Source organism: Archocentrus centrarchus, chromosome 23, assembly GCF_007364275.1.
Source record: "Archocentrus centrarchus isolate MPI-CPG fArcCen1 chromosome 23, fArcCen1, whole genome shotgun sequence".
NCBI classification, from domain to species: Eukaryota; Metazoa; Chordata; class Actinopteri; order Cichliformes; family Cichlidae; genus Archocentrus; species Archocentrus centrarchus.
Genome location: NC_044368.1, coordinates 6,188,474 through 6,208,371, shown reverse-complemented (window position 1 = coordinate 6,208,371; position 19,898 = coordinate 6,188,474). Strand labels below are relative to the sequence as shown.

The 19,898-nt window shown below is 40.1% G+C and overlaps 2 protein-coding genes across 6 annotated transcripts in view; one reads left to right on the top strand and one right to left on the bottom strand.

Moving 5' to 3' along the window:
• nup37 (nucleoporin 37) overlaps nucleotides 1–19,898 on the top strand; it is a 33,964-nt gene that overhangs the window by 281 nt on the left and 13,785 nt on the right. The window contains exons 1-3 of one of the 4 annotated variants that reach the window (XM_030720137.1): nucleotides 17,608–17,724; nucleotides 18,739–18,910; nucleotides 18,994–19,115. In XM_030720137.1, coding sequence (XP_030575997.1) covers nucleotides 18,755–18,910; nucleotides 18,994–19,115 — 278 coding nt within the window. In that variant the 5' untranslated portion in view covers nucleotides 17,608–17,724; nucleotides 18,739–18,754. The other 3 variants (XM_030720139.1, XM_030720138.1, XM_030720136.1) reach the window with 3 other exon arrangements.
• parpbp (PARP1 binding protein) lies at nucleotides 74–17,372 on the bottom strand. Of its 2 annotated transcripts, none has more exons than XM_030720134.1 (11): nucleotides 17,322–17,372; nucleotides 16,886–17,041; nucleotides 14,456–14,692; nucleotides 14,232–14,336; nucleotides 12,974–13,144; nucleotides 12,724–12,878; nucleotides 9,019–9,202; nucleotides 8,685–8,866; nucleotides 6,479–6,560; nucleotides 2,309–2,495; nucleotides 74–1,771 (listed from the first exon to the last, which is right to left on the bottom strand). In XM_030720134.1, exons 2-11 carry the CDS (start codon nucleotides 17,033–17,035, stop codon nucleotides 1,440–1,442), a joined length of 1,785 nt encoding a protein of 594 aa, XP_030575994.1. In that variant the 5' UTR covers nucleotides 17,036–17,041; nucleotides 17,322–17,372; the 3' UTR covers nucleotides 74–1,439. The 2 variants fall into 2 exon arrangements, with proteins under 2 accessions (XP_030575994.1, XP_030575995.1); XM_030720135.1 differs by having other exon boundaries at nucleotides 12,974–13,084.

Genomic DNA, 19,898 nt, shown 5'->3' with positions numbered 1-19,898 from the left:
CTGTAGGAAATAAGAGAGCAGACACATGTGAAAAACAAAATAAAACTTTATTAACAATTACAAGCTGGGTGACATTTTAAAGAGAGGAACTAAATGGTGGAATTTTACAGGAAACTGAAATGTAAAAGTAGTGATTACATTCCCCTTCCACAGTAAGCTTTCTTTAGACTCATCTTAAAAATGATTAGTGATAAAGTGCAATCAAACTTAACTTTAAATATCAAAGTCTTAACAGCATTCACAAAGTCACTAATTAGTATATGATATTTTATCTTGGGTGTTTAATATGTACAAAAACTGATCTGTAAGCTGAATCTAAAGTTGATGCTAGCAAATGGCTATCTATTCTAAAATATAAACCAAGTAATGAAATGAATACAATAGAATACAATAAGCTGATTTATTATCATGCTAAGCTAAACAGATGAAAATTACAATTTCCTTTTGCTTAAAATGTATAACAGCACTTATGAAACCACTGATCAAGACTTGATACTTTTTCTCAGTTGTTCAATTGTAAGCTAAACCTTAAGCTACTGCTAGGAAATGCTAACTACTTGGACAACTAACTAGCAACTAGCTAGGACCTAGATAAAATGCAAACATTATCGCTCCACTTTTTAACTTTATCCAATCTATATTAACAGCTTTTATGCGAGCACTAGGTACATGTTATGGTGGATTCATTTGTTGTTTGAAAGATGGAAAACTCAACTGGGGATACAAAAAAAAAAAAAAATGTAAAAAGTCAGCAAAAATGTTAATACATGACTTGCCAAGTTTTTGACATTATATGGGTAGAAACATGGCAGACTAAAATAAATTTTTTCTAATAAATAAATTAAATTAAAAAAATAATAAAGCCAATACCAGAAACACGATATTTCGATACGTTTTTAATTAAGATTTGCAATTCTAGCTAATAACTGTAGCCACTTCTCTCCTTTTTCTGCCTTTACACTAATTGATAATTGCTTCTTTATGCTAGCTGCATACTATAACACATGCATTTGGTGTTGGAGATGGTAGTTCCCGAAAAGTCAGCAAAAAAAGACGCTGACTTGTCTGCAAACACTCGCCATTTACTCTGAGCTGTAAACGTTTTGCATCACACTTTTTGCAGTTTCACTACCGCTTGGTGAGTAGTCTGCAACTGTTTCCAGATAAGTTGGCATATTTCATGCAAACTGTTAGCAACCAATCACAAGGACATTTTAAGTGCAGCAATGTATACCTTGGGCTTGCCAATGAAAGGTTACCAAACCCTGATTTAAAAAAAAAAAAAAAAAAAACGCAAAATAAGAGTTTCTCCACATGTAAAACATTTTTGAAGACCCAAGAGCTTAAATGAGAAATAATCCTAAATGGCACTTGCTACACAAGAGTCAGCCACTTTGTGTGAACATCTTATAGAAAGTCATTATTAGTGTAAATAGTGGTTAGACTCTGAAGAAGCTGGTCAGCTTTCCTTGTCCAGCTATGAGCTTCTTCTTATTTAAGGCCTTGCTGGCACTTTTGCCAGGCATTTTGACTGGCACACAAGTGGGCTGTTTCTTCTCCGGAGGCACATTCTCGGATCTGCCGTGTTGGTCCGAATCCAGCTGCTTCCTCTTGTTACCCCTGCTTTGTATCTGAATGCCAGTCGTTTTTCCATTAACATGGCCTGCACCTTGTTTTGGAGCATTTCCACTTCTTGGCTTGAGAGCAGCTCCCCGCCGAATTTCATTCTGCACCTTATTTGTACATTCAGAGGATTGCTTGTCTGAAACAGCTATAGAAAAGAAGAAGAAGAAATTAAAAAGCAAAAGTGACAAGCTGGTGGGGAGGAAAATGTGATGAAATTGCTTACGTTAGCTGCTAGTTGAAGTATGCTGTGTGTTTATTCTCTGAACCTGAATTTCAACATTTGTCATGTTAACCTGATGGAGCCGAGCCTGAATTCCCACGGAACAAAAAGCAGAAGGGGGAAATGGGCAAAAAGTCTGTACAAGAGTGTGTGTTTTTGGTTTTTACTACAGATGTGGGGGTGAGGAGGTTTTATAGAATGGGGATTCATTTAACAGCAAGTTGTAAGTACCAGTCCCACAACTGGGACTGGAAATGATCCAAGGCCGGAGCTGAGAAGGTGAGCCTGGGCCTTAGTCCAGCTTTGTGGCGTCAGAGGAAACAGAAATCTGTTCCAGCAGATAAAATTCAGCACGTCTTGTTCTGACATTTGACATGCTGTGGAGGTACAAAAAAATAAAAATACAAAAAAAAGAGAGGGAGGGAAACTTTAGCTTATAAAGAAATGAGCATGAACTTTTACCTTTAGTTGTGTCCTCCACGTCACAGCTGCACCCGTCCTCCACAGATGTGGTGGTTTTTGGTTTGGGTGCTGGTTGCACGCAGGTAGGGACCTGGCTTGTGCTTGGGAAATCCAGCACACGGTTGAGAGGGAGCTCTTCGTCTTTGTATGTGCAGGCAAACTGGGATCGGATGACTCTCTCTCGAACCTGGAATAAATACAAAAAAAAAAAAAATTTAAATCCAGCTGATATGGTGACTGCTGATCAGTATCAATGACTCAGGGCAGGTGGCCTAGACTTTTCTGGCTCTTTCTTTGGCATTTTGAAACAGAGACCCCTTCAAGTACTTTTCCACTCCTGCTCAGCAAGTTTCAGCAGTTGGATCTGCTAATTAGCATTGAATACAAACCTTTTTTTTTTGCTCTGATATTGTAATCAAATTTGTTATAGTCCATCTTAAAAGGGAACATGCATGTCTGTGCCAAAATTCGTGGAAATCCAACCAATGCTAGTCAAGACATTTCACAGAAAGCACAACTTCTGTGGCATTAAATCAGAAGAATTTCTGGCACACCCCAAAGAGGTTTTCTCCAGAGCCAAAGGAAAATTACCAGCACTGCAATAAAGTTTTATTTTTTTTTTTAAACCACTTTTGTTGAATGGGGTTTCATTTACTCAAGTGTAATAGACATTTCTTTTTATCATCAAGAAAATGCGTCGATTTCTGTCAAATAAGGTAACACGAAACGGCCGTGCTTACGTCTGCAGTCGCCCCTAAAAACATGACTTTGGAGCCAGAAAAAACACAATATGTGAAAAGTAAGGGAATTACTAAAGTCATTAGCATCAATTACCATTATTAGGTCATGGTAATCTATCCAATCCAATAGTTGCCGAAACCTTTCAATAACAAAAAAAGGCATGGTTTTTCATTAGTCCACAAGATTTCTGGCTTTCAAAGCATATTTCATGACTTTTACTCTCATGTTTTCAAACAAAAACAAAACACCAGAGTTTGGGGATTTCAGAAAGAGATGAGAGTTTTTTTGGTAATTAGCCGACTGATGCACTGTGCTGTGCTCTTATCAATTACCAGCTCCCTAATAAGAGGCTGACAAGTCATACACTTAACAGTAGAAACCATTTTCTAAAGCAGTATCAAAAGCATCTAAGACAGCAGTGCAGCACCTCATTTAAAAAATAAAAATAAAAAAAGACCTAACATCCAAGTTTCTATAACAAAGTGAATGAAATTGAAGCCTGCAATCCCGGCCCTGGGGCATACACAGATCCACAGCTTTTCATCCACTGTTTGATCTATGCCTGCTTGAGATTATCACAATCCAAGGATTTCACCCTTCAGGCCAGTGGGCCACAACAGGAAGGAGAAACGTGAGAGGGGGGAGAGAAAAGAAGAAAAAAAAAAAAATACAGTGAAGCAAAGCTTGGTGGGTCCACAGAGCACAAAGGGATCAAAGCCTTTGTGCTTCTCAAAAGAACTTCTTTAAAGAGCACCTAAAACAACAGCAACCCCAGCACCAAGGCACACTTCAATAACCGAGCTAAAAATGTGCGCTGCCCTGCTTACATGCTAATAAAACCTAAAAAAGTTGGAAGGGGATGGAAGAGTTGCATGGCCAAACTATGACTGACGGAGAACATCTAATCCAATTACAACAGGTGGGAGCCCAATGTGGCACCTTGTGGTCAGACGGCCTTCATTCCTCTGAACACGGCTGTCCTGAAATAACCTGCGTGCACTGCCTGACTCGACACCGGAGACACCTGACCGAGACATTCCTGATAGTATTTTCAAAAGCAGGTGCAAGCCATTTCTGCAGCTTTGTGTTTTGACATGTGCTTTTATAGAAGTGAGAACAAAGTAGTAACAGGTGCAGCGAGATATAAAATAAAATGCATATACAGCTGAAGGTGAATGCACCTCAGTTGAACATCATTACTTGTGTCACAGAGGAGCAGGAGTGGAGTTTTACTCATGTTTTTCAATGTTTTGATCATCTGTGGCACTGATCACGGGGAGAAAAAAAGAAAGGAAAAAAAAAAAAAAAAAAAAAGACCTGGAAATGTCCCAAAAGCAGAAACTAAATCTGTCCATCTCTGTGTGTGCCGGCTGACGTCAGTGCATGATGAAACCGCTGGAGAAGTCTGGGATAAAGTCATTTAGCAGACAACAGGAAACAATAACCTTTCAAGTTTCCCTTGCTAGTCGAGTTACGCGACTGATATGGCATCTTCAAAGTGAAATTGATGCAGAAAGCTTCCGCTCACTGAGTTCAGGAAGCGGTGAGCTGCCCAGGGACCATTACGGCGCACTCAAACAGGAAGGCAGCCAGATTGTGGGGAGCTAAAATGACATCTGGTAGCACAATCAAATAAAGGAGCTATTTCACAAAATGTGTCCAGCATACATATTCTAAGAAGGCCTTCACACTACATGTTTGCTTAAAGTATAAAGTTTACAGTCTAAAGCTGAGTGATGCAGCAGTACTACAGTAAAAATACCTTATTACAAATCCTTCGTTCAAGATTTTACTCAAATCTATGAAATCTTTACTATAATTTCTTGTTTTATTAACACAACCAATACAAGATTGTGAAACCACTATTGGTAACAAAAACTTTTAGTCTCATTATTTTGGTTAAACCTGATTTAGGGTGACCAGATGTCCCTCTCTATGTGGGACTGCACAGCATTTTTATTCCTTGAAATGAATAAATATTGAATATGATGGAAACTACCACAAAGAAAAGAAAAGAAAAAAAAAGAGTCCCACCCAAGGTAGCAGCCACACAAATTCACAACACATTTAAAAAGGTTACAAATACAAAGTAAAATGCTGGATAATATGTTCAGGTTGGGCACTCATGTGACCACTAACCACTGTTATGGACATGTGATTCTGCAGGGTCAAGCAAATAAGGCCCAGCCACACAGGCCAAGGAAAAAATGTGTACTGTCTGATCAGTTGGCTGGAGGGTGCTTGGTGTCACTAAGAGTACACAGTCCTGCAGCGACAGCCTCTGTGTGACTGCTTTGGTTGCTTGCAGATTGTTGCTGTTGCCTGTAGTTTGTATAGAAAACGCCAACTTATCTTGCCAACAACTCTCAGAGCAGTAGTGAAACTGTGAGAAATGCAGCACAAACTGATAACGGAGACCGTCCGCCATTAAAGTAAAAGCTGCAGCTTTTGAAAATGTGTTGGCTTCAGACCTTTGAAGGGGAACCATTTGCTTCACAGTTTTTCAAATTTACTACCACTTGGCGAATATATGGCAAATGTTTACTAACATTTTGCTGTCTTCCATACAAACTACTGCCGCGATTGGAGCAATGTGCTAGCGTCCAAAAGCAAACGCAAGGAGATTTTTGGCGCAGCACCCTGTTAGCGACTGATTTCGCCAAACCACAACCAGCAACCGTTCACCAACCAGTCAGGGAATACACATTCTTCCCTAGAGATGGGTGGCTGCCAGATGTTCTGATAAGTCTCTAGGCCTGTGTGACTGAACCTTAAGTGAGTGAGAAACCAGCTAAACATTACATGTAAATGAGAAACCATGACAACCACAACCCTCAACAAGTTGTCCCGATCAATATGGTGGGCAACTCTCGAGCAACATCATGCAAGAAACCTGCATAAAAGGTAGACGTACTTTCCAGGTTGGAGAAGTGAAGCCAACATGTGAGTGCCTTAAGCCTGCATTCTTTTTAAAGGCCACCGGGGGATGACTCCTAGTACTGCAAAAAGACGTCTGATGCGAACATCTATGGGACAGCGGCCCGTTGCCCGGGGCGCTAAACCTTTCCCTCGTGAATTTATGGTCTCGCTCACTCAATTTAATTCGTTGGCAAGTGAGTAGCCAATGAGTGTGCTTGTTTATGTGATTGTAAGCAAACAGGCACTGACAACAGATTAGTTACCAGTTTGAATCCCACATAATTCTATTTCACATATTTCAGCAGACCAACACTATAGAGCTAAAACCCAGCTGTGCAAACGGAAACAGTGGAAGTCAGTAAAGATGTGAGCTTCAGCTAAGCAAATAAATAATACCAGGAAGAAATTACAAGATATAAAGACATTATTTTCAATATTTGCACATCTGATTCAGTTTGGAGTAGCTGATGGTTTGGATTTGGGACTCTCGGATGAAGGGGCCCACGTTACCTTGGGTTTGAGCAGGTCTAGTCGGCTCTGGACTCGGTTCCTTAGGGATTCTAGAGAACATCCAGTAGACATTTCAGGGGATCTGAGAGGAGAGACGCAACAAGGAGCAAAGAAAAGATGTTAATAAATTAGAAAAGCTGTAAAAAGGTTTCATGGCCACACTAACCAAGAAATCTACCCACTCTTTCTTCAAACAGCATTCTCCCTTTAAAACTCTCACCATGTAAAGATGTTTTCACTAGCATTAGCCGTACAATGTCACCCGCCCTGTAGCCACAAACATAACCAGCGGCTGTATTATTTTTTAATTTCAGAGCAGATAAATTGTTCCACTGTGATGTGGGAGGATTTTCCTCCATATGGTTTCAAAGGAAAGTTGCACAGCCCCGTGTTGGCCTAATTTATGTTTGAGGGGGTTTCCCACTCTCACTGAACCCTGTGGTAGTTAAAACAAGGACAAAGTCACCACCGAGTTTAAATGTTCTCTCTTTTGACATTATTTCACTGAAAAGAACAGGTGAGAAAATTTCAGGAAGTGAGGATTTTGTTCATAATCACCACGGATGCTTAAACACAACACTGTCACCATTAAGCTACAGGCATGACATACTTGTTTGTCATCTAATGGCATTATAATTGCAAAAGGAGACATTAGTACCATATTAGGTAAAATTTGCAAAGCAAAAGTAGCAAATTTAAGTGAAAAAGTTGTAAATTTATGCAGAAAAAAAAAAATCTAAAAAAGGACAAAATTTTGCAAAATTTATAAGAAAAAAAGCTAGCCAATTTAATCAAAAAGAAGTGAAACCGATAAAGGGAAAACATAAATTTTTTTTAAATTAAAATAAAAAAATGGGCAAATTTACAACAAAGAAACAGCACGTTGAATTGAATTTAAAAAAAAAAAAAAAAAAAAAAAAAAAAAAAGGAAATTTACATATTTCAGTAAATTAAATTTCAGTAGAGAAAAAAAAAATAAAAATATATATATATATATATATATATATATATATATATATATATATATATATATATATATATATATATATATATATAAAACTGGAAAAAAAAGCAGCAAAGTTGGGAGGAAAAAAGTGGGCAAATTTACATGAAAGAAAAAAAAAAAAAAAAAGGCTAGCAAACTTGAAATGATGTTTTGCTTTTCAAGGTTAAACTGGAAAGAAATTCACATATTTGAACTGTGATCAAAAACCCAATACAAAATATTAAAAGACCAAACACACCTTTCAAGAACTTTCCTATCATATTATTAACTGCAGGTTCATTTTATACTTCAAATGAATCCGGCCCACGACAAACGGCACTAGTCTGTGTGTGCAGTTAACTGTGAAACAAGCATGCGAAGAAAGAAAGTTTAGCACATAGAAAGCACACACATATTACTGACTTTGCTCTATTACAATGTCAGCAAATGTATGGGCACTCCATTGTGTTTGCACATGGCACTGAAGGAAATATTAATGGAGTCACTTCCTGAAATTTAGTTACTGCACATTCATATAGACATCAAATAACTGTGTGTTATGTTTTTTGGATTTGAACTTCCCTGCACAGAGACGAGTGTTGTTAGTCCAGGTGGAAATACAACTTGTTTTAATGAAAATTTGCTTGTAGTTTGTTGTCTGCCTTAATAATTTGTTTGGAAAGAGGAGTTTGTGTTCTAATAGCATTTCTTATGAGTAATTGATCCCAGGAGTTCAAATATCAGAATTATAATTTAACCTGAGGAGGAGGATTTTTTTATTAGACAGGACTGTCTAATAAAAAACATGGTTAAAAATACAAACATATTGATTATTGCATTTTTTTTTTTAACTTGCCATTAACTTTCAAACCCAGTATCAGTCAGGCTCCTATTTTAACTTTTCATATAGGGGGTCCATCACATAGTGTTGTAGGTCAGACCTGTTTAATTCTTAATTTTTTAAATGTCGTCTTAGTATTTATTTTATCCAGCTGATAATCCAGATATCAGATTTTCAGGGATATAAAGTAGTGGAAAGCAGCAAAGCTTTATATAAAGAAGCTGGGAATAGTCAATGCCATTTTAAGCCAACTCACAAGATCACAGCATCTCCCTGTCCAGTCAACACTGGACTGATTAAAGTAAGTACAAACAACAAAAGTCATTCTTTGAAAACAGATGTATTCAAAAACCAGGCCTGCCGGATTAACTGGAACCAACCTGTACAGTGTGAGGATGGAGGTTCTCTCTGTTCCACTGAGGACAGGCTGATCTTCAGACAGCAGGTCAGCCTTGTTTGGACACGGGGGAGTCAGGGCTTCTTCATCCAGCAGTGCCATCAGCACCTTCACAGTGTCCCGACCTCCATATGCAGTAGAATGATTGACTGCATATGCTTTTGGCTGGGAGTGAAGACCAACACAACTACAGTCACAACTCTGCCAAATGGTGACTAGACAGTGAAACATGAAGTGGGTTTGGTGTATGGACTACTGGAGAGAAGGAAAAGCCCAAAGTGTAGCCAGCTGGCTGGAAAGCAGAAGTTATACATTACCCTTGCAGGACTTATCCCCGTCCCGCTTCCACTAACAGACTGCTTCTGGATCGTGTGTAGCTGGCAGATCCTTTCCTTTAGCTCCTGTGCAGTCTCCTCAGCTGCAGCGTACACAGCATCTCCACTGCCGCGGCCCTTCACCAGCACCGCCCTGATGGCGGTCACCAGCCTGGCTCCACATTCACTGAGAATTCAAAGTGGCAAGTCAATGAGGGATGCTGGGAGAGCTATAGGTGTTATAGGTAGAGAGCAAAAGTTACATTTATTTTGGAATGGAGTAGACCCTCTTATGCGACACACACACACACACACACAGGGGTTTTTATTTGGATGGAGTAAATAGTCTTCAAGAGTTCAGCCAACATTTTCCAACATGAATAACTCTCTCCCAGCAAAGCCGGGGCTTTAGTCTGAATGTCTTTAAGACATACTGCCGCTTCACTTCCAATTAATTGGACACTGACTTTAAGGGCTCAGAGTAATTGTTTCAGTGCTAACATCCAGTTGAGCTTTATTTCACTGTAGTAGAGCTTTGCCAATGTTAACAGTTATGAAATCCACGTTAAAGTCACCCTGGGCATGGTCACTGTGCTCCAGTCCATCAGCTCTAGAAAGGATTTTCCTCTTTATGCTTTTTTTTTTTTTGGGGGGGGGGGGGGTTGTTCATACGTGTTTGTCTCCACAGTATGTCCAAAAATCATAGCAACATATCATTTATGCAGGTTTCATATAGTCAAGTGCACCAAAGTGTGTTGGTGGCGAGGTGGTGGTCCAAACCTGACCCGGCTCTGATGCGAGCGAGCGAGCGGGGTTCAGTAACAGAATAATTTGGAAAAACAGATGTTCGCTGAACAAGGGGCCCTGAACTCGCTACAGAAGGTGTTTGTATGAGGAAATACAGTACTCCACTGAGAGCGTAAAGGCACTGCCTGTTGAAAGACACACGTTGGCCGGGTTCATCAGCGTCTCATCAGACTGAGCTCCCTCAATGGCCTGCGTGAACTGAGAACCCTCAGAAGAGCAGCGAGAGTTGAACACACCGCTGCACAAACATCACAATGTGTTGTTACGGCTCAGCTCAGCGAGGCCGGCGTCACTACTGGGACTGCTACAAAGGGCGCCTTCAGCAGCCTCACCTCAAAGCTCACATGATTGAACTGCTAAATCATTTCTGATAGCCACTTCTGTTGTGGTGCCAGATGCTTTGACATCTAAAATAATCTGTAATGGTATGGAGAGTGATCTGTGCAGCTCAAGGTTTGATGATAGTTCATCAAAGTGAGCGAAGCAAACACAGGGAACAAGTTATTTAACAAAGACGGGCTTTGATGTAGCAAAGATGAACATGTTTTAGCAATCCAAATGTTATCATGGGGAGCTTAGATGGGAGTCATTACAGGGATTTTTGGGAGGAAATAAGCGGCGGGGGGACAGGTGGATATTATGATCACAGGTGTGATTTCAGCACACAGGCTGATCCACCCTGCTGAAAATATTCCCACCAATCACAGCAGCGGACTGCCATCCCCCACCCCACACCTACCTCCCTGAATTCACAAGAACTGAGTCAGCTCCTCCAGAGAGGAAGCGGGATTTAACCTGAAGTGGAGCAATTCAAAGAAAAAAATCCACTCAATCATAAATCACAAGTTTCACTGTGCTCGGCTTCAGCTACTGCCAGGTGCTCAGCTTTTCTTGGAATCTCTGTATTCTCCTCATCAGCTTAGGATGACTCCTCTGGATATGAAATTCATATATGTGTGTATAAAAACACAAGCTATTAAATACCGTAGAACAATTTGTAATTATTTGGTATTTATTTGAAATCAAAAACCCTTTCGAGGTTCCCACAGGTCCATTAAAAAGCCTAAAAAGGCACTGAATACATGCAAAACAAATAAGGCCTTAATGTGTAGAAAGTTCTTAAATCAACTGTTTTAAATGCTAAGATGTGGGTAGTAGTAGATGTTTCTTTGACACTGCAATTAAAAAAAAAAAAAAAGATAATGTGGGAACCAGAAAAAAAAAAACAAAAAAATCCCCACAAAACAAAGAAAATTGGCTTTTCAACCAAGTAAGGTAAACGTATACAAGCCTGCGTTTTGTACAGATGGCATTTCAAACAGCAGTATTACTACATAATGCACAATGCACCCATGCTACGTACTGCTGATATCAATGCATTATGTATAACATTACTATAATCATAATGCAACCATGTACAAAACATGTTGCAATCATGTTGTTTACATTTGAGCAATATTGCTGAGCAGTAGGTATGGCTTTAAAATTGCTCAATCTTGTACTATTTATGGCCATCAGTCATCCCTGACTAACATGTTAGACAATGTTCTGCCAATCAGAAGTTGGCATCACAGGCTAATCAATAAGGATGCAGCCTAAAACTAATGTTACTATAAATAGACTAGCTCTTTACCTAGAAATTTGGGGTTCCCCAATTTCTCACCATCTAGCTGTTGCCAGCTGTTCTGTAACCTAGCTCATATGCTAGATATGGGGAATCCCCACCTTCTCCATTTCAGTAATGGTCAAGTATATATAGCCAAGTGCACAGCACAATACAATCACATGATTAGGCTAAGCCAATCAGAGAAAGAGGCTACATATCATTAGCATATATTGTCATAGCAGCCTGAAATCCAAGACTTTAAAAGTCACGATCTGTCATATGATATTGTTAACAAAGTCTTTTTAATTAGCTTTTACTTCTATGAAATATATGACATGAGGTGATATATGATGTAGCAATTAGTTTAGTAAAGCACAAAAACTTAAAAAAAATAAAATAAATTTTAAGTGAAACAATTCAAATTAACACCTTCACCGATTTCATTATAACATAACTTTCATTATAAGTTTGTAAGTATAAAAATAAGTTTTGCCCCAAATTCTATAATTAAAATTAAACTAAACATATGTTTATAGTTTGTTAGCTTAGCATAAGCACTATTAAGTACGAGAAACAGCTAATCTTCTGTTAAATGAAAACCAAGGTGTAATAATTTATAGATTAAGAGGTCTGAAAAAGGATTTTGTGAATTCTGAACATTAGTTTAGCAGTTTATATTTAGATATAATGAAAGACGAAGCTCAGCTAAGCCTCTGTTAGCTATAGCTTCAAAGATGATTTCCATTTTAACACAATGAAAAAAGAAAAAGGAAAAAAAAAAAAAGCCTGTCTCAATCTGTACAATCACATGTTTAATCCACAATTATGTTCAACCCTTTAACAGCAAGCGATCGCCATCAATATATGTGTTACCTGCATCTTACTCGCTGTAAACTGCTGATTTAAGCCCAATTACTGTAATTACGTGACAGTTTGTCCTATCGGAAAAATTGCATGAAAGCAGAGAAATTACGCTTCACACCCAACACAGGGTTATTACGGTAAGTGTTGCCAGAAGTTCGCGAATGGCGGCACTTTTGAAGTGGTAAATAAAAGGTTAAAAAAAGTAAGTATTGAACAATTCAGTTCTTCCGACTGCTAAAAATCTCAATTCTGTCTGATATTTTTTTACAACTTCTATTCAAATTTGACTTGAACTCTTTGGAGAACAAGAATTTCCAGTTCAGGCCTCTAAATGGAGTGCACCTCAGATTCCTGACATTTACATTTAATTGGTGGAGGTATGTGTCCAACACAGCAGTAAGACAGGGAGCAGTGGAAGCTGTTCTGTGTACCTTGGGTCGGGGATCTCCCCCAGTATTTCTTCCAGGTTGTCTACAAACTGGACAAAGTCAGACAGGCCTTTGATATGTTTCCTCAGTGGGTCAGATTCAGCTGGAGCGTAGCCCTTCCCTCCGAGCTGGAGGGCCCTAACGAACGATGTCATGGCCTGCAGAAAAATCATGAGAAAGAACCGGATAGATGTTACACCAGAGGGGATTGTTCTAATTTACTTGAGCACATAATGAGCAGGGGTGTTTTTACCAAGAAGAGAGAAGTGTTGCTGTTGCGTGCTGCATGCTTGATGTCAGTAAATGCCTGCCGTCCAAGACTGCGACTGGGAACGTCGAGGATTAGTGCCAAGGCGATGTCATTCTTGGTGTTTACAAGCAAATCAAGATAGGAGCAGAAAACCTGTCTTACTGCCATTTTCACCTACATATAAACAAAAAACACAATGCATAAGATTCTTACATTTTAATAAATGCTGTCAGTGCCTGTCTTATTATGAGGGAATCTATTGTGTTTAGATTGTAAGTATAGTAAACTTTAGAAAACCCAGCCTGCAGTCGGTTAGCTCAGTGATACCAACACTGTGTGCATTTTCTCTTGAAAATATTTTATCAGCACTTCCAGTCTTTTTTAACTGGATAATGTATTTGAGGTGCATTTTTGGCTGCATCCTCTCATTGATGTTGTGATATTCAAAGGCAGATAAATGAGGTAAAAATCACTGGCTATAGGAAACTGCACAGTCATCCTATGGTGTGTGTTTCGGGGGGTGGGGGAAGGAACAGGAAGAGACCTCACCAATTTAGGGGTCAGTACAAAAATGCAGTACGGTAATTTATGGAGCATTATATCCTGTTTGCCACTGTGCAGCCAAACAAGGCACAGATTCCAGGAAGGTACTGGAACCAGCCAGGAAACAAGCAAATTTCTTTTTCATTATTTTTTTGTCTGGATTAACACCAGATAAAAATCTCTATTTAACATTTTTATTTATGCTAAGCAAGCCAGCTACAACTTTTACTTTGGTAAAAAAAACCTTTGGCCTGGACAGGAGTGTTACCACCTGAGTAAAACCACTAAAAAACAGCAGCTGGCAGCACTCCAATAAAAATAAATAAATTTACATCAGCATAGCTGGTAATGTAGCAGGCCTCCCTCTTAAAAACCTCACAAATTTGCAAGTGGCAGAGGAGAGGAGCAAAGAGACTGTGTTACAGAAGCTCCTGTCTCATGTTTTAAACATCTGCCTGGTAACTGAATCCATATTGCACCTTTAAATGTGAGTGATATGATATAGAGTTCCCGTCAATAAGAGCAGGATGGATTCCAGACAGAAGTGAAATACGCTGAAAGGTGGAGAAGTAAAAGCATGGATTACTGCCTGCAGGAGAGCAGCATTTCACATTACTAAAACAGCAGTATTAGAGGGCAGAGAGCAAAGTGAAAATGAAGGATTTCTTTCTATGGGAGTTTATGAAACAAGTTGCACCTTTCACTGAGTTGGGCCTACCTGTGAGCTGCAGGACCTCTCTTTACTAGATGGTGTTGAGGGGACCGCAGAGTCTGGCAACTCTGGGATGTCTACGTTGCCTGATAGGAAGTCAAACAGCTGGATCTTGGCAAAATAATGTTAAGAAAAAGAGAGAGGGATAAACTGATTGGCCTTATCTCCAACTCTGTAGCCAGTGTGATCACCCACAATCAACATCATCAGCCTGATTTCAACCAGCTCACCGGGCTCAGAGGCTCCTCTGGATCAGAGTCCACCAGCCTCAGCTGTTTGTACATGGAGAGGATATCAACCAGGTCCACGGTGTTGGAGCGTTTCAGGAAGGACTCGTATGCCTCCAGGATGAGATCATAGTTCTCCAAGCGTGCAAAACTGGGGGGTGGCAGGTGAAGTTTGTCTAACAATAAGTGTTTCCAGGCCATCAGGACATCACTCAGAGCCACTTTGAACTCTCCGCCATGCTGTCACAGGAAGAGAGAAAGCAGCGAAAGCAGCAGCCGTAATTACAAACGGCCTGGAACCAATCAGTTCAAAAGCAGAGAGACCTTCTGCAGCGGTCCAAAAATAAGCCATGAGCGGTCTCACCCGGAAACCTGTGGTAATGTCATCAGTTATAGATGTGATGACAGTCGGCCTGATGGTTCAATTGAACTACGCCGTGATGATGATGTGAAATGGGCTCATACAGCCTCGCTTTTACGACACCGGATAACAGACACACAGTATACTTTTCCTCTTTGATTCATTTATTTTCCATTTTGCATCCTTTTGTGAAAGAGGAAATTCGTCAGCTGCTCAAAACTGCTGTTAGCCTCACCTCTAAAATTCAGCTTTACCCTAAACGAGTCCCTAAAAATTCAGATTATCAGAGTGACCAGTAAGAGCGAAAGGGAAGGTTTACAATATGGTGGTTTCCACTGAATAGTACATTTCAAATCACTTATTTATAAATCACCTCAAAGCTCTTTATAATGGGAAGTATTAGAGAAGAACCCCCAACAACCATGAGATTGCCTGGGAGCAAGCACTGGGTGACAGTGGGAAGGAAGAACTCTCTATCAGGAAGAAACCTCCAGCAGAGCTAGATTCAGGGAGGGGCAGCCATCTGCCACAACCAAAAGGGTGCTGAGGGGACAGAGAGGAGAAAGGAGAGTATAGAGAGACAATGACATAACACAAATTATGGAAAAGAGAAGACAAAAGTTAAGTCTTCTTAACATTTGCATGCAGTAAAGTGCATCAAGGAAAGTCCACAAGCAGCCTGACACTATAGCAGCCCAACTAAGGGCTGATTCAGGATGACCTGATCCAGCCCAAACTACAAGCTTTACCAAAAGGAAAGTTCGAAGTCTAATCTTGAAGGTAGAGAGGGTGTCAGTCTCCTGAACTCAAACTGGGAGTTGGTTCCACAAGACAGGGGCCTGATAGCTGAAGGCTCTGCCTGATATTAAAGGAATACAACGGTCCATCTGAGATGGTTCTAATTTTAGAGATATTACGCAGATGAAAGCAGTTCTTACATACTTGATGAATGTGTGCATTGAAGGACTCCAAGATTCCTCAGTGTTGCTTGATACCCTGAACCATTTTTATGTGCCTAAAATGGTGATCATCAGTGGCCAGAGTGCAAGAAATGAGTGGTTTAACTTAGACAAAGTTTTATAATTTCAATAGACCTTGGGCATTCTTTAGTTGCTTTAATTGTCCTTTCAGATAAATTTTATGCCTGTATATAACCATTTTTAAGCATAAGGGGAAACCAAAACTGATCAGGCACAGCATGAATTTATGGGAAAGCGTGGTAGAAGCTCAGTTAAGAGTGACAATAGGGTCTGATGCCAAGAAAGAGCACTTTGAGTGTCAGATGTAGACACATTGAGACTTTGTGAATTTAGAAAAAGCATTCGGCAAGACGGTCGGTGAGCTACTGCACAAGGAACTCAGGAGTAGCAACTGGTCAACTGTTCAAAACAGCAGCAGGGTGCAGAAGAGAGATGAAGGAGAAAGTACAGGTTGGATGGAGGAGATGGATGAGAATTTAAGGAGAAGGGTTTAGAGGAAGGCGGTGGGACCAGCTACAGTATGTTATGTGGCTTAGAGACAGTCAGAAAGACATGTCGCTGAGCTGGATGCAGCCAAGTTAAAGATGCTAAGATTTGAATTAGGAGTGAAAAGGAAGAATAGGATGAGGAAGGTATATATAGTAGACAGAGAGTGGTGAAAGAGTTATTTAAGATAGTTTGCTTCATGTTTTTAATCAATATACAGCACCATGTTGTCTAGTTGTAGTCCCATATGTTGCTCACAAAAATAAGTGAATTAATGAGTAATTAGGACATCAAAACAAAGCTATTATTTGTGGTAGAGTGCAGAGGATGGGTTCAGTAGCATGACAGCCTGAGGAGATAAACTGCTCTGACGCCTGGAGGTACGGTAACAGATACTTCTGTATCGCTTGCCAGATGGCAGCGCGGTTTACAGGCTGTGGCTGGTATTGTCTTTTTGTATCTTTTGAGCTCTGCGCACACGAGAGGATGCTAAAGATGGAGCTGGCAGGCGAGAGGAAAAGAGGAAGGCCACAGAGGAGATTAATGGATGTGGTGAGAGAGGACATGAGGGGACAGAAAAAAATAGAAATGATCCTTAAGGCTTACCTGTTTATTCACTTCTGCCATGGCCAGTTGCAGCACCATAAGCATACCATCAGCTCCATGAATGGTAGTCCTCTCAGACTGCAAGACCCTGTGGCACTCCCTCCTGAAGGTTTTCACCATCAGTGTGAGTCTACCTCCTAAACCCTCCATTATTCCCTTAAACAAAAGCAACAAAAAAACAAGCCCTCATAAGGATCATAAGCCTTTAAAACCGCAGTCATATATCTTTTTTTATAGAAAGACATATGTGGAATTAATTTAGAAACTTTAATGCTGATATACAGGCCTTACTAGCATGTAATCGTTTAGGCAACATAATTATTTCATTCCAAATATGTACTTTAATCATCTACTACTACATACATACATACATACATACATATAATACAGTTTATTCATTTTTCATTACAGAAAAGGTTGATTAATCATTTCAAACCTCTTATATTGCTGCGATCTCCCAAAAGCACACGTCCAACACACAAAGCAGCTGTTTTGAAATTTTAAATTACCGATGACGTTGCCGCCTTCTGTCCAATCACCTCGCAGCAAATAGCGGGGGTACGATTTTTGTTTTTCGTGGAAATATTAAATCCTAAAAGTTCACAGCTAACTTTAAGTTCGTGTCGTTAGACGTGATTTAAGTAACATATTCCAGTAATGCTTATGACTTCCATGAAGTGGTTTTGGCTTTTTAAAAATTTATTTCTGTTGCTACAACTAATCCCACACCACCCCCTGACATTTATACTTGATGGTATATTCCGTGTCGTAATCGGAAGAAGATTGAAAACATTTCAAACGCGGGCAGCGTATGATTCAAGGGATTCATTGAAAATAAGGTAGTAAAGTCTATCAGTTACTGCTGTATTCCGAATTTAAATAGACCCTCACCAGTAATCAATAGTTAATACACCGCCAGCCTGCGTTTTGACAGGAAACCCGGCTGGCAGTGCTCCTATATTTAAAACCGGCAGCAGTCACGTTTTACTTCTGGACAGGTGACATGTTATTGCCATTATTATTCCTGCTTCAGTAACACATGAGCTTTGGAAGTGATCCTAGCTCACATGTGATAACATACTCAGCTAGTTTTGAGTGGACTGCTGCGGCTGTAGTCCATCTGCTTCAAGGTTCCACATATTGTGCATTCAGAGATGCTTTTCTGTGTACTTTGTAATGAGTTACTGTTGCCTTCCTATCAACTCAAAGCAGTCAACCATCATGCCACGTTCAGTCACTTAATTCACCTTTCGTCAGCATTTATGATGCTCTGTTTGAACTTCAGCCGGTTGTCGTGACCATGTCTACATGCCTAAATGCACTGGGCTGCCGCCATGTGGGTGGCTGATTGGAAACTTGCATAAATGAACAGGTGTACCTAATAAAGTGGCTATTAGGTGTATACACTAAAACCAGGGCTTTTTTTCTGGTTCAAAATAGAATTTTGGAGCGTGACTATGGACGTAAGTCTGCGTATAATAAAAGCAGCTGGTCTGTGTTGCATTACTTAACAGAAGTACATGCATCTTTTTGTTATTTTAGGCCATTTAATAAACAAAAACATATCTTATGCTTGAGTAAAGTGAGCCCCACTTACAAAACTTTACTATTTTTATTACAACCCTGTTGAGATTTCTGTGGGGCACTAAATACACTAAAACATATTTGTATGTACTAAATGCAGTAAAACATAGTGTAGCATCATCATATATGAAGCACTGAGACTTTTAAAGATTTTTACCAGTACATTTATGGGTCTGATCGATAAACTGGTGTTATTCTTTGAAAGTGTTTTTAAACGACATGTTTTTCATGATCATCCCAATTATTTTCTATCCTTCTGATGCCTTCAGTGGAAGTACACGCAACATGCAGGAGGACTCCAGCCACAGTCCCAGCTACACGGTTCCATGTGAGGACTATGTTCATGTGGTGGAGTTCAGTCCCTTCAGCTCCGGTACCCCTGCCTCTCTCCTGGCCTATGGTGGAAACCAGTATGTGGTGGTGGGCACCTGTCTCTTCCAGGTTAGAGATGCAGCCTCGCGTGTTTTGGTTCACTGAGTGCACACTGTTTTCCTTCCCCTTTGAACATATGTTTGCTCCTACAGGAGGAGGATGTCGAGGTGGAGGGAGTTGAATTCAATGTTCTTCGAGCCTTTCACCATGAATTGCGTGTTGATGCTCTAGCCTGGAGCCCTGAGTCTCGGCTGGACAGGATACCCACTATCAGGTACTGTTACCTTTTTTAAGCCCACATTTGGTTCATTTCATTGGCGCAGATGTGAACACGGTAATCGCACTTGGGTACAAATCAAAACAACCTCACCGGGACCCTTTGAAGGAGGTGGTCTCAGTCTGGTTCCAAACAAATTTCAGAGTGGCTCATTTATGGTGAGAACATGATCTGAATGCGACCAGGTGTATGCTGCAAGTTTGAGCTAAATACCTTCCTGTAGCCAGGCATCCTTTACAGTCTGGGAATGAGCAGGGTACCATAGATGTACAGGCTAGCAACTAGCTGCAAAATGAATGTAAACTCTCCGTGTTATCCACTAGGCCATCTGGCCAATAAGCAGACTAAGCATTCTCATGTGGTTTTTAGTGTTGCATTTTAATTTGCTTGGAGTTTTCTCTGTGTGAAAGGGCAGGAAACCATGGGAAAAAGGTACCAGTTTACAATCTGGTCAGCTGAAGTCTGACTAGTCAGCTAGATGTTTAAACGTCAGTGGCCTTGCTCATTGGCACCACTCGATTAAATAAATTATTCTCATTTTATTAACTAACACCAGCGGTTACCTGTTGAGTCTAAGATGTTATGATTCCACCTTCCACTAGCGGAGGCTGCAGCCCGAACAGATGACACCCTTTCGTTCTTTCTATGTGATGGGAAGCTGTAAACAACTGCGGTGGAAAGTGAGCAGATGACTGCAGCTCAAACGAGTGCTCTTCTGCAGTGCTTTGATGTACAAAAGGAATAGTTGTATGTCATCTTTTCCAAGAGTAAATTGACCAG

Excerpts from the sequence above, each read along its gene's own strand:
- parpbp (XM_030720134.1), bottom strand. The coding sequence starts at position 17,035 with ATGGAGGGTTTAGGAGGTAGACTCACACTGATGGTGAAAACCTTCAGG. Across the intron at positions 14,337-14,455 it reads CAGAGGAGCCTCTGAGCCCG|ATCCAGCTGTTTGACTTCCT; the intron begins GTGAGCTGGTTG and ends TATTTTGCCAAG. Across the intron at positions 12,879-12,973 it reads GCAACACTTCTCTCTTCTTG|GCCATGACATCGTTCGTTAG; the intron begins GTAAAAACACCC and ends ATTTTTCTGCAG.